At 41.2% G+C, this 15,045-nt stretch overlaps 1 protein-coding gene across 1 annotated transcript in view; it reads right to left on the bottom strand.

Moving 5' to 3' along the window:
- SPECC1 (sperm antigen with calponin homology and coiled-coil domains 1) overlaps positions 1-15,045 on the bottom strand; it is a gene marked incomplete at its 5' end in the record, with an annotated part of 38,026 nt that overhangs the window by 18,339 nt on the left and 4,642 nt on the right. The window contains 6 exons of the mRNA XM_008937719.1: positions 37-139; positions 923-1,073; positions 4,763-4,844; positions 5,464-5,564; positions 5,779-5,924; positions 14,555-14,733. Coding sequence (XP_008935967.1) covers positions 37-139; positions 923-1,073; positions 4,763-4,844; positions 5,464-5,564; positions 5,779-5,924; positions 14,555-14,733 — 762 coding nt within the window. The remainder of the gene's footprint in view (positions 1-36; positions 140-922; positions 1,074-4,762; positions 4,845-5,463; positions 5,565-5,778; positions 5,925-14,554; positions 14,734-15,045) is intronic.

The following is a 15,045-nucleotide window of genomic DNA, read 5'->3' as shown; positions in this document are numbered from 1 at the left end:
CTCCAGAGAAAAGTAAAAATGTACCTATTCCCTTACCTGGTAACCTTCAGTCTTCTTTTGGCACCATTTCAACAGAGCATTCCTCTTTGAACCACCATACTCCCGAGCCAGGGCTGCCAGTGGGTCCTTCCTCTCCACACTAATCCAGGGAGGTATAAGGGAGAAGAAGATAAATATGCTTGAAGTCTCTTGTTTTCTACCAGTGTGTAAATAACTGCTGTATGGCAAAGCAGGATAGCAGCACAGAAACTAAAGGTAAACCCAACTGTAATAACTTTCGGAGCTTGCATTCTATATTTGCTATTGAAAACAAGAAGCTGGGGTGTAGAATTGAAGGAAACTATCTAAAGAATCTGTAACAGCAAATTCACATCCAGTTGAGTTGCTGCAGAACAAGTTCTTGAATAAAATGAAAAATCTGGAAGCTGTATTGCAGTCAAAGCCTTGAGGACTGTTAAAGGCCAACAACCAAAACACCCACAGTGTCTCCACCCTACAGCTTTTACTGCTGGAAATAACGGTGAAGATCAGAGGAAAATATGTATGTTTTTTCCCCAAGTACTTACAAGAAGTAAATTGAGTTCAGCTTTCCCTTAGACCTCAAAGCTCTTAGTTTTTAACTCAACTATAACACGCAAAGCTATAGTAAGATAATGAGGGCTGACCAGCTCATACACATGATGGAATTCTTGTATACAACTTAGTGGCTCCTGAAAACTTGCTATCCTCCTTTTGTCATGATTGCTCATTTTGCAGATAGATAACTGTGGTTATTATAATCTGAATTTTAATATCTGGATCTGATACAGCCAGAGTTTCCACTGGAGACAGGGGTCCACTAGGTTAGAACATTCATCTTGGTGGCAGGTAATGCTGCCAATCTTTCCAGTGTGTTGCTTTTCCCAGGAAACCCAGTTGGTACCTGAGTTTGCTTTGGGGTTTCAAGCTGCTGGGGGTAGAGGTAAGCATTCTGCTGCTGAAGGCCATAGGGGGTTTGCTCAGGGATTCCAGGGAGGGGCTTTTTCGGAGGTAATGATCTGGTTTCAGCTCTTCATTTCTCCCCTTCAGAAGGTCTGTGGGAATTAAAAAAGAAAGAAGCCATCAGCTTGCAGCCTGAGGAACTTGATTAATCGCTGTCCTGCCACCCAGCACACAATATGTAGTCTGCTGTTTTGATTCTAAACAAATGTACTCATTTGTTCATTAAACACACATGGGGCTTGGAAACCTTGAGCAGATTAGAGGTGATCATAACAAGCAGTGGCTTTGATGATTTCAACAGTACAGACTGCCTGGTTTCCTGTGATTGATACTCCTGCTGGGGGGTAGGGGCCTCAGGTGAATGAGGGGAAATACCAAAATCTCCAGTCTGAAAGGTTCAAAAGCTGATCACCAGATGACTGAGCAGCCCTAGTACAATAATTTCTTTTCTGCCATTAGCAGACTTGTAACAAGAAAGCCTCTCATCTCCTGAACACAACCCAGCTCAAGGCAGCAGCAAAAGGCACTTATCTCATGATGCTTGGCACCCTCTCTGACAGAACTTTGGGAAGCTTCCATACACTCAGAGCAGATGCAACTGTATTTTTATTACACATATTACATATTTTTATATACTTTGTGATATATATTTTAATGTGTATGTATTTATAAATAAAATCAAATCAACAAAATTAGCAGCCATGGAATCCAATGCTGATACATTTTTGAAGAGAAGCCAAAGATATCACAGAAATCAAATTATCTCCCCATGCATCTCAGTTGTGAGGCAGAGTGAGGTGTAACACAGGGAAAGTTGGCTGCTTTGCTTCTGTAGACAAACTATCACAAGCCAGAATCTATGGCCACAACATCATGAGCTGTTATCAGAAATCCACTGAACATGGAAAACAACTTTTTCTCTTCTTTTTCAGTTACCTCCCTATGATAATTATCAGTTAAGACCCAATTACCCAGAGGTGTGTATTCCTTCTTATCTCAGCCTCAACAAAGGCAGTATCACTGAATCAGTCCTAAATTTCATTTCAGCAGTCAGTGGGGATAGGTGGGGGGTGGTGTTTCAGAAGTTGCAAGATAAGCACATCCTCCTCCCAAAAGGCATGCAGCTGCCCTTGCTTTGGCTCCTAAATTTCATAAGACTACACCAGCACTTGTAGCTGCTGAGAGCTATAGGCATTTCCACATCTTCTTTCCACAGCATAAGGGGCTGCTAAATTCCTATCTGTTAAAAAGCCCAGATGGAGGCAGAATCCAGTCCCAGGAGGTTGTCTGCTATCTATCAGCTTGGCTCTTGGCAGAGCTTTGCTGCACTGAGCTGCACAGACCTTATTCAGTCAGGGTCATCCTTCCTTCCACTCACCTGTCCCTGCTCTGTGTGCACCATGAAACCATAACAGACAAGAACCAACACACAGCATCCTTTTAGAAAGTGTGGTTTTGGTTTTGGTTTGGTTTTTAATTTTCCACTATATATTCCAATGTTTTTGACTCTTCTAGCTCCTCATTATGCTGAATTTATGGGGTGCTGCCTCAAATTTAAATAGCCACACCAATCAGACAAGCAACCAGTGGATGTTTCTTGGGGCTGTCTTAAACACGAGAATATTCTGCTTAGAGAAACAAATCTCCTGCAAAAGGCACATCAATAAAATCTGAACAGCATGAAGATGAATGTAGGCTTCTCACTAGTTCATAAGGATAGCAAAAAAAAAAAAGGGCACTGTTAAATTGTCATTAGCATAATTGGTCTGGGTAATGGCACAGCCTAATTAGGAAGTGCGTGCCAATCATTCCGGATTGCTCACGCAGGATACAGGAAAAGAAGGAGAAGGAAGGATCCCAGATTGGCTTAAAGGCTATTGGAAGCATCTAGCTGGAAAGAAAAGAGGAAGAAGGCGAGGGCATACTAGGAGTCATTTGGAAAGAGAAACAGGATAATAATCATATGAAAAATACGCAGCACGATTAAGGAAAACCACATTCTGTTCGCACTATCTAAAGAAACTTTGTGGTTACCAGCTTGAATTATACAGTAGTGCCTGAAGTGGTGCAAGTTAACAGCACTTTGAGTCTCACTTGCATGAGTAATATGCTTCCTTTGACTTATTTCTAGCTGCTAGAAACTCCAGAACAGAACCAGTAAACCTCTAATTCTAAATGAAAAGATCAGAGGCAAAGATCAGCTCTCTCAGCGAAGTAATCCATTCTCCTCTCCAAAGATCCAACTTCTGGGTCATATTAAGGACATCAGAGAACCCTGCTGGGATACTGGTCAGATGGAATCAGCCTGAAGATTATTATTATGGAGACTACTTCAGTCTGAATTTCCTTGGGGATATTTTTTAATTCAGTGTTGTTTGCATAGGGCTTGGATCAACTGCCTTCTAGGATTATTGAGATTGGAGCCAGAGCTATTACAGCTTTATAGTGAGTAAACCTTTGCTATGGATTATTGGAACTAAATTAAACCCAGGTACAACGAGAAGCTGTAAATGCAGGAACTTGTTAGATAAGCAGCCATTTATTTTTACCATATAACAGCTAATTGATTTCCACAGATTTTCAAAGAATAATTGTCTATGGGTAATAACAGCAATTATCTACAGCCTTAAGTGGGATATTTATTAAGGACTGGCATTATATTTCACAGTTGAGAGATTACCTCACTCTACAGTAAACTGGTAGAGATTAAGAAGGTCTTATGTTCAGTTTAGGATCATTGCATACTCTCATGCAAGACACCTTCTGGAAACCAACTGATACAATAAAGTAAACCCTGTCTGTTCAACTGATAATTTCTGCTTGCTTAGAATTTACTCCTAGAGGAGAAGCCAGTAGCACAGACAAGATGTTATTTGTTTATGCTGCCATCTACCCTATAACCCATTTTGCTGTTCAGATCCAGTATCTCTTCATCTTTGAATGGCAGAAGGGGAATCTTAGCAGACTATCTGAAAAGTTTAAAAATGCAGACAGGTTCTAATTTCTCTCCTGTGCTAGCAAACTATTGCAGAAAATCCACTCTACCAATCAAGAAGTTGTGATTTTTTTTGTGCCTCCCTGCAGTTTCACTGAGGTTTCAGTACAGGAATATAATACCTCAGCTGTCCTTCAAAATTCAATAATCTGTTATTACTAGCTTTGATTCCCATGCAACAACTACATTCAGGACCAGATAATCAAAATGAAGGGCCCTGGAGAAAATGGGAAACAAACACTGGTAGAAAAGAATATTAAATGACAAGAGAACAAAAGCAAAGTGTGAAATAAAAACAAACGCATCTCTTGAGAACTCTGAAAACAAACTATTTCCAGCCCAAATATGACTTCTCCTAAATCAGTCACATTGGTATCTAAAATGTTTCATGTATTTCAAATGAAGGGTAATTTAAAAACAAATAAACCCTCAGAAGACAGTGCTTTGGACTTGTTCCCCATATATACATGTTGAACAAAATCCAATCCTCTCGTGTTCCACAGCATGGATTAGAGAGGTGCCATGGATACTTTGAAATAAAGGAGGCAAGTTTATGTTGGCAAACCATAATAAATCAGCTATTTTTTAGTTTTCTAAGGCTGTGGTCAAGATGGGGAGGGAAACATGACAAAATGAATAAGCCCTCTAAAACAAAGACTCTGAAGACACTTTTTCATGTTTCCTTTGACCATATGAGATGAAAAATGGCCCAGGAAGAGGCCAACAGCTAATGACAAGCTTTTGCTGATAAAAAGAGGCAACATTTGTACATTTACTGCAACTTACCTGCAAGAGGAAGATCTGAAAGGTCTGTGTGTCTGGCAACACCCTTGCTAGCTGGCTTAGCACTATTATAAACAGAATGTCTCTATGAAACAAACATATAAAAGATCATTTAAAAAAAAAATAGTAGCCATCACACTTTAACAGGCCAACAGAAAGAAGAGATGCTTCTGCTACCTCACAACCACAAAACAGATGGAGGAATACAGCAACCTTTCAACAAGGTGTCAATTATACACAGAGCTGGATAAATGGTTGTGAAAAATAAAAGGAGAAAAGGACCATAGTTTTAGCTGGTACTATATTGGCTCCTGAAATGTTTCTTGTTTCTATTTGCATCATTTTTTTCTCTTGTCAAACAATCTAGTGTCACAAACCCAAACACATTCTTACTACCTGGCTTAGTTTGTTGTTTCCTGTCACTCCCAATAAGTGAAATCTATTTTCTGGTCAACAGTGATTAAAGTTCAGAATTGTATTCCAAAGAATTCACATCCGTCCACTGAGACCTCCAAGCTGAAGTCAAAGGCAAACCCACTTTGATCCTTTTTGTTAGTTCTACAGCATTTGATGTTTCACAGCAAATAAAACAATGAGTTTCCCCTTCCTCTTGTCAACACATGCATGCTGAAGCTGTGTCATGCTGCAGCAAACCCTGCATCTACCCATTTTAAGACCACAAGGATGTAAAGTGCTTCTTATACCTGCATGGGAGAAACAGCAGCTGCTGGGGCTGTCCTCACTGGAATTCCACTTAGAGGGCTCCTGGGGACCTTGTGAACTGTAATATTTTGTCCAGTACTACCTGCAAGGAAAAAAAATGTGGAAACATTTGCACTGCAAACCAAACTATCTCCCTCTTTTCAGCACAGGGAAGCACTGGTGTAGTGACAATCCACACACAGTATTTATGTACCCAGCACTCACAGAAAATAAACATGAAGAAATGTGAAGGAGCAGAAAATGATAATTATCTGCTCACTGCTAGAAAAAAAGTACAAAATACAGTGTTCAAATACCTGAGCATCCTAAATCAAATGATTTTATCAGGGACTTCACAGTGGCTGCAGATTCTGAGGGTGTGGGAGATGCTCTGCTGATGCAGACTCCTTGCCAGCGGTTGGCTGTATCTGCCTCTAGAGATTCTACCTCCTCAGCTGTCAGCCTGCAAAGCAGAGACCACATCAAAGTCAGGGGCAAGAGGAAATGGAAGCAGAGATTAAAGGTCTTTATAGGTAGCAATGCAAACCCAATGAGGTGCATCTTTTATTGCAATGCCCAGGACATGGGTCACTCATTAGAATGTTCATGTTCTTTACTCAGAGTGCCTGGCAAGTGTTAAATTGAGTGTAACAAACCTTTCTGCATTGTTAACCATATCATCCTCATTCCCCATCCTCACAAAGGATAGAGGATTATCACAGAAAAAAGCAGCTTGATGAGACTTGTGAGTAATCATTGATAATTACCTGAAGGTGGGCTTTCAATACAGCTACTGTGGTCTTCAGCATACAATGAGGAAAGTAACCAAAGAGAAAGATGTTATTTTACACTCTATGTTTTTAATTGGTGTGACCACTGCTGGAATTACTGTTACCAATTAGAATGCCATAATTGAAAATAAAATAATTGGACGGGGTTCAGATAAGAGCCATAAAAATCAAATGAGAAAATATACTTGATAATGAAAAACTTTGGAAACTCAACTCTTATAGTTTATCAATAAGGACATCTGCTGAATAAGTAAATCTTCAATCACAGTCCATAAGTAGCTATATGAGGAATAGGACTGTTCAGTGTTTCATCCTAGCAGACACCAAGAATACCAAAATTCAATGGCTAGAATGAAGACAGGCAAGCTCGAAATAGAAACAGGGTTCATATTTTAACAGGAAGGATCATTAAGTTACTCCATGGAAAAGCCATTCCAAAGTCAAGATTAGGTGCTGGACTTAGAGGAGTTAGTACAGGCAAGTCCCCAGCTCTGTTAAACAGCAAATGGAATCATACAGTGTAACTGTGGCTCCTAGTCACACGTTTCACAGACCTGTCTGACACTGCTTAGCAATGTACTTACCTGCTGGCTCTCAGGGAGACTTCACGTGTAATTACCTAGATTTAGTTTAGGAAAGCTGCAACTGGATAACAAAGCCTAGTCAGGTAAAAAGTCAGTAATTATACATTACTTCCCTGACCTGCCAGCTGCTTAAGAACTACGTGCTGACCTACAGGTTCTGAGGCATTGTCACACTCCCCTGCTTTTAGTACAGCAGGCACCGAGGTCTACGTGAACACAAACCCAGGAATTATTTCATGAGAAGGCTGGAGGGCTCCATACAGGAAGGGCCTACAGGGCTGAACAACTTCTGTTAAGCTAAAAATAGAAGTCAAAGCCTTTTTCTTTCCCTTTTGGCATCAGAGTCTACCAAATGCAAGGGGCTGAAGGATGTCAATGAATAAAAGACTAAGAGTGACTCACGTTTCTACTTTGGGCAGAGCTTAAGGAGGTGCTGTCTTTAAGCAGACATTGGCTATTTCTTTGCTAATTCATTCAAGCTCTTTGAGTGCCAGGGAAGCCTGCAGAGGCAGAGGACTAAAGAAAAATCCCTTTCAGTTCCATTCTGCATTTAATCCAATCAGGAGGAAAGGCAGACTGGATAAGATTCACTGAGCTCTGAGGAAGCCAGTGTTTTGTGGACTAACTTTAAGTTTTCCCTTTCACTTTTTCTTCTGTGGCTTCATAAGGCACGAACAACAAAACAACAGGTGATAGAATTTGCACTTCAGTGAAACAAAAGCATAAAAGCTAAGGGAGTCCTGCCTCTAGTAAAGCATGGAGGAAGGACAGATTTCTCCCTCAAGCTACCAAGCCACCCAATGCAACCCATTATCAAGAATTAAACAGGCCACTAGTTGTGTCTAGTTATGCAGGTAACAAGGGTATGCACAAGGTTTGGGGAGTACCACCAGAGTAAGGATGGAATAATAAATGCCTGTAAGGCCAACTGGTAAATCTTAAGAATAAAGGAAGCCAGAGGTATGCTTTAAACAGCTGCCCCTTCATTGGTTAGGATTTAACTCCACAAACAGCTCAAGCCTCACAGACTAGTCTCCTCAGTCTAGCCTTTGATTGCAAAAGGAAGCAAACATGTTAAATAAAGTTCAAGTAACTAGAGCAGTCCCTGTGCCATGCCCCAGAAAAATCCATTGAGAAATCACATGTCATTCTGTCATTGTACAGAGTAATTATGAAGACTCAAGTGCTGGAGCTACTACTGGTTCCAGTTTTGTTAGGATGCTTCCTGTAATCTTAAGTCTGTGTATTTATAACAGGCTTCTAATGCACCCCAAAACAACCTCCTAGACTAAACAAAATCACAGCAGAAAACTGAGACTTCTCATGCTGCAAACCTTGGCACAAAAGGTAAGAGGAATTGTGGTGAGACCTATTTGCTTCAGCTAAAACCAACACACGCCAGCCAACAAGCAATGGAGAGTTATGAAATTTGGTGAGTACCTTCCATTTTAGAAGAGGAATATCTGTATGATGAGGGGATGCATGTATGTGTACATATATGGGTTCCTTAATAGAGAAGCAGAAGAGCAAGAGCTTAACTTTCAGTAGCAAGCTAATTCAGGAGGATGGTATAGGAGAACGTGACTTAGATTGATGACAAGCTGTAACTTCAAACCAAAAATTACTCCCTGTGTGCAGAATTCATTCAGCTTAGTATAGTTTAGGCCATCCAGGAAGACTAAGCAAGTTCTTCTACAAAAAGAATGGATTTGAGCAAAATGTCACCCACTGCTGTGTGCTTTCCTGGAAGTGAGAATGAATGCTTTACATAGATAAATGCTGCAAGTGCAGCTGGCTTAAGTGGAGCAGCTCCAGGAGGAAGCAGAGCACTTTAGCCACAAAGGGACTAAAACATACAGCCCTTTTCACAAAGCCACTGCCTAGTTTCTTTCATTCATTCAGTGGTGAGAGAAGTAACTGCAGTGAGTTTGCTCTAATGGCAACAGTTGTTCCAAACCTAGAAAGCAAGGAGATTATGTGGACGACAGACCACCAAAAAGGTGCAAGTCTTTGTGTTTAATGTGTAGATTTTGGCAACAGCAGCTTTGATATTTTCAGAAATCATTACTCTGCAATCTAGTCTTTGATACAGTTCCTGTAATTGCTGTGAATCCTCCTGAAATAAAGGGACACAAAGAAGAGACACACAGCAACTGATGCACAGAACAGAAGAGAGGCCAAGGGCAGGCAGCAGACAATTCCAGACACTTAAACATTTATTTGGCACTTCAATATGTGTTTCTTAAACATAAACCCCAACATTTAACAGCTGCCAGCACAGAAGAAAAAGGCAACACAAGTGTGCATATATGCATACACTCCAGTGGCACGGCACAAAGGTGAAGGCCATGTCCAAGCCAGGACATCCTGCAGAGTCCTCTGCTAGCTCAGCCTGCTCTGAGACCAGGCCCTTGCTAGGTCTTCACATCCAGAAGGAAAGGATGGCCAAAAGGTGAAATTCCAGTCCTGGAACGAATCCTGAAGATCTCTCCTGGTAGAGATGGTGACTTCTGAGTTTCTCCTTAGCATCCAGGTAAAGCCCTCTCCAGGTGTCTCCAGTTGCAAAGCTGAACTTCAGCGAGTTCTCCCTGATCATCATATACTTCACCTGAGTTAAGGGCATAAGAAAGACTCCTTTCTGAGTAGATATGCACTAGGGGCTTCACATACTCATTTCTTTTCCTTCCACCTCTCCCTCTGCAATTCTCACAGCCAGGACAAACCTCCTCTGGGACATTCTTTGTGAAAATCATAGCAGGATGTGCTCCTCCAGCAGCACCCTGCTGCCTAACAGACGCCGAGTCAGCCATGCCACCCAGCGGTGAGTGCCTTGTCACTGCAACATCACAGGTCTGAAGCCACCTACAGAACTCCAGGTGTATGCACAGGAAGTTTTACAAATTAGACATACACACTCAGTTTTATTTTTTTTTGCTCAAGCTTAAAATGGCACGGTAGAATTTCTGTTTCAGGGCAAATACCCCCATCCCTGAAAAAAAAGCCCTCAGTTACTTCAGTTCCCCCAGTCTCTGTCATTACTCTTATAGCCTAGTTTGTTTTAGAATAATTCAGAACTTTTTTTGCCTCATGGAGTCCTCTGAAGAGAGAAGCCTTCTGAAACTAAGTAACAGGCTCTCACTCATGGGGAGGAGGTGGACCTGAGCAGCATTCACACTTTGCAATACACTTGACTTTTGCAGGGCAATGAAAAACTGGAGGTGCTTTCTCAAATTGAAACTTCCCTTTTTCAGCTGCAGGCTGAAGTTGTGTCCTGAAGTGTCTCACAGGCCTGGCTGTGCATCTACTCAGGGCTGTGTTAGCTGGCAGAGATCAGGCACCTAGGGAGATATAAACAACAATCAGGGAAGTTATAGGAAGCAACACAACGTCCATCCTGAGGCACAGCTCTCTATTCTACAGTTAATCATCCCATCACCACTAAATTAAGGGCAGGGGGAAGAAGATGATGGTGTTGGGCAGTTGAGGGAGTGCCTTAACACTCCACTAACTCAGCTTTGGGATAAAATGAGCAAACAGCCATATGAAATACAGAAGAAAAAAAAATATTTGTTGCTCAGATAGAAAGAAATTAAGTACTTAAAGTCAGGGAATCAATTTCAAAGGACAGGGATGGCAGCATTCCTGGCTTTCCTTTCCTCCAATCTTTTAGCAATTTTTATTCAAAGTGGGTACATGAACCCATGCAGGGCAACTAGAGTTGCTCTACCTCTGTCAAGGTCCTTATACCAAAGGGGATGGAATAATCTCCATCCAGTGTAAAAAAAATCCAAACCATAAACCAGCTGTGAGTGGTCACTGACCAGAGCAAGCAAACTTCAAGGCCCCTGCTCTAACATTCTAGGTGCTTACTTTCAGTGAGAGCAGAATGAACTATCCAAGCCCTATAGACAGAACAGCTGCAAAACACAGGCACAAATGAGCAGCACATCAGCACATACAGACTGACAGCAGAGTTTAATACACAGAGTAGAAGCTTATTTCCAGAAGAAAAAGCATGTAACACTGCCATGCTGTGGCATTTGAGACTTAGGAGGAAGAACAGAAGCAAATTAGTGGGATACAGCACAACCTTGACTTTAGGCTTCCGTTTGAAGACTTGGATAATTTGTTTTTACTATTCTATGATGATGCTCACTTAATTACAGGTAGAATTTCTCTGTTTCCTGACTATTATTCCCAGCCCAACTGTTTTCTTTCCATGCTCTTGGTTCAAGGCACATAATTTTATAGTGCCAAAATTATTTTGAGAAAAAAGCAAGTCTTTGAAACTTTCACTGCTGTTAAAGTGCTTATTGCTAGAAAGCCTTGGAAATGGGTGTGTAATGAAGCCAAAAAGAGCCATTGTTATTTGGGAACTTTCAGCAATAACTTTCTTTCTTTGTATTACAAACCAAATATAGCATTTTTTTTCCACCACTTCAATATTTCATGCTAAAACAGCTACAAAAAAATGAATTTATTTTGGAAGTGAGTGTTCTGAAAAGATAAAACTTGCTACAGAATCACAGGGTAATCCAGGTTGGAAGGGACCTGGGGAAGTCACCTAGTCCAACTTTCTGCTCAAAGCAGGGTCAGCTATGAAGTCAGACCAGGTTACTCAGGGTCTTATCCTGGCTGGTCTTGGAAACCTCCATGGATGAAGATGATACAATTTCAATTTCCACCACCTGTGAGGAGACAGTTACACCACAGTGGCTTGTAAGCTTCTGCATTTTACTGCAGAGAAATAACATTAATTCTGATGTAAAATATCACAGAAGACTCTCTGAAACATGGGTTCATCAGTTTGTAGGTTTCAATCAGTACTAACTTGAGACAAGTTAACTCCTTACTTCATTTCTTTTATTCTGGTCCAACCTCCCCCCAACATTCTTAGTCATAGAATTAGACATTAAATCTGTGTTAAAGATGCCTTTGGGAGGCTCTTACCTTCATTCAGAAGAACTCTGATGACCTCATCAGGATTTTTTCTGCAAGTTCTTTGGCTGTTCCTGAACCAAAAATGACTTTTTGTCTGATTAGAAGGTTGTAACGGTGAAATCAAACTTGGAGGCAGGAACTCAGGCAGCCACTGGCAAGCATTAAAATGGCAGGATGTCGGAGGAGAGAGATTGGCTTCAAGATCTATTTATGAGGTGGAGTGTAATGACCCTCAGGAGATGGTTGAGATTTTGCCAAACCATTTGAGTAGCAAGCTATTTAGAAGGTATATTTTCCAATCAGAGCTTAAAAATCAGACAGGGAAACTTTCACTAGGGACTGTTGGGTGCTCAGTTGAGTCCACAGCTGCTCAGCATTAGCAGATATGAGGAATGCTTTATAGACTGAGTTAAGGTATCATGCTACAAACTGTTTCCACCAGTGCTGAGCATGCATCCAAAGTCACTGCAGGTACCAGAACCTACTGCTGATTCTGAGCAGTAGCATTTGTGAAAGCTGACTACAAGCAATGAGAACTTCCCCAGGACTTTCTGGGTGAAAGAAGCTGAGGTGCTGGGGAAGACAGTGACAGGGAATGCAAAAATGACTGGGAGTGTAGGACTGGCTCTCAGCAGGAGCTTTGGTGACTTCAAGAATTTATTTTATAGGTCAGTCCAGTTTTCAAATTTCAGTGCTTAGCTGTTGATCACTGCTTTCTTCAGACAACAACTTACAGAGGCTCCATTGCCTTTTCCACACCATACAGTACAGAAATTTTGCACTCTGCTTGGACACTGCGAGTCAAATTAGTTATACTTAAACTGACAGATGCAAAATTTGGTCTCATACCTGTCTTTGAAAGACAATAAATATTTCCCACTGCAGACAGTATATCTGGCTCCGTGATCAATGTAATACTCAAAGCAAGCTATGCAGATAGTCAACGTGACACACAGACACACATATATCTCTCTGTATGTGAAGGAGGGAGAGATAAATGCCAAAGCTGACTTAATTAAATATATGTCTGAATACCTCCTTCTGGAACTACATGTGTGTGGATTCTGGGAATCTAATTTCAAAAGCAGTATTTTCAGCTCAGGCTTCTTATGCCAAAGAGCTGACAGTGCAGCCGTGTTTCTTACACATGGAAGACAAATATCCCAGTTTGCAAATTAGCAGGTCATCTTCTCTTCAGTTTAAGTATTGTCAAATACACCTTCAGATTAAAACCCAGAAGAATGAAAAAGGGAAGCTACAAGTATATGATTCAGACCCTTATATACGGACCCCATTCTAAACAACAGAAATTTCCTTAAGAGCAAACTAGGAATGGAAACAGAGCCCAGAACTTAAGTACTGTCTGGTAATCATTGTGTCTGAATACAGAGTCTGTAAGAGCTTTTCTTTGTATCCACTGGGGACTCTGATAATGAAACTGGAGCTTAAACACATTCCTTTATTCTTCTGAAAAGAAGTATTTCTGTTCCTTCAGTCCAGGGATTCTGATCCACACACCTCCGCACAAAAGCCCTCCCATCTTTTTGCTCCCATCTACTGAACAGCTGCTGTGGAAACTCCTGAGTGGAAAACAGCAACAAAATATGTGCAACAAAGCTGGACTGTTACTCCACCTGAAAGAAATTACAGGATTCACTGTGTTCCTGTGTCTGATTCTACCAGTGGCCATGAATCTACTGGGAGAGAGATTAAATGGAAAAATATAGAGGAGTAAAATTAATTTGGCACACGTTTTTGATGAACAGCACCACTGTTTGTGTTATTTTGTCTTCTTTCCCCCAGTACAAATTCCCATCACAGCAGCTCTGCTGGCTCTGCTGTCAGCAATGCAAATAAAGAGCAGAGCACTCTTTAGAGATTTTGGGTCTTCTTTCAAACACATCTTTTTGTTTTCCTTCTTTTCTTGAACTGTATTCTGATTTCTGGAATGAAGGGTGGTACTTTATGCAATGCTCTGTATAAAGCCACATTGTAAGGCACCTGTACTGAGTCCAGATTCAATTGTAAAAGGCACTTTTGTTTTTACCATGCTCCCACAGAGGGAAGCCCCACATGTACAGCTTACCACACCAAGTATGAATGGCTCACAATTCCTGTTCCCTCTCCAAGCACTGAGACTACAGCAATTCATTTATAGGTGGGTCCACTGCATAGTGAAGTCACTTCTGAGCTAAATGCTAACCCAGGTCACAGTCCAGAGCATTCAACACAGCAAATCACACAACAGGTTTCAAATTAAGGACAGGAGATGTGAGCTGAGGAGTTCTACTACTTGCATTGGTCACTCAGTCAACACGTATCAGACTTGCAGAACAAAGAAGTCCAGCTAGTCCTCATTTTAATTTGAGCATATACAGGCCTTGACTCCTCTCACATTAAGTGATTCTTTTCTGGATGCTCCACTGAACATATATAGCAAATCAATCTTTTCACAGACAGTTTAATGCAGCTGCACAGAGAGTTGTGAAGGCCAAACACAGTGGAATGCCATACTGAGAATGGAGTTAGAAGAGGATATTGGCAATTGTTATCACTTAATATTCGCTGATTAAAGCTTTCATGGCCTAGCTGACAGAACTAGACTGCCAAAAAGAAAAAGAACAGAAACACCTTAGAATAAGAGACAACAAAATCTGTCAGAAGAGTTAAAAACAGACAACATGCACATCCAAGCCAATGAATAGTTATTGACAAAGCACTTGGCATGCATGTTAGCAGTCACAGAGATCAAATCTTGGACTTTGTAAGTAACCAACCTGTTGCTGCCCTTCACTTCATCCAGCTCCTTCTGCAGTCTGGCATTCTTCTCCTCTTCCTCCTGAAGCTTCCTCTTCACCACACGGAGCTCCTGCTGGGCTTCACACTTAATATCATTGGCTACAACCACGGCGGTCTGCAGATCAGCCTGAAAACGCCTCCACTCTTCTGTATCTTCCTAGAAGGAGCAATTAGAATCCTAAACTGTTTGCTGCAAAAATGCACCTCCTTCAGCTGAGCACTCAGTTATTGATCTCTCTTTCAGTGATCAGAAGCGACCAGGATTTCACTACAATTTCTAGATGATGCTGAGGTCAAACTAAATACTTGCCCCTTTACACAGCTATTGATAAGATTGCCAAAGAAAAAAGTGATGCTAAGCTCTCCACTCCAATACACAAAGTACAATCAAAGTTCTTCCTATACATATTGCTCATTCTGACCTGTGCTACTCCTACAAGCACTGTTGCTGAAATGAGTTCACTGCTAC

This window comes from Merops nubicus, unplaced genomic scaffold (assembly GCF_000691845.1).
Source record: "Merops nubicus isolate BGI_N331 unplaced genomic scaffold, ASM69184v1 scaffold20960, whole genome shotgun sequence".
NCBI lineage: Eukaryota > Metazoa > Chordata > Aves > Coraciiformes > Meropidae > Merops > Merops nubicus.
This window is presented reverse-complemented; position numbering and strand designations above follow the sequence as displayed.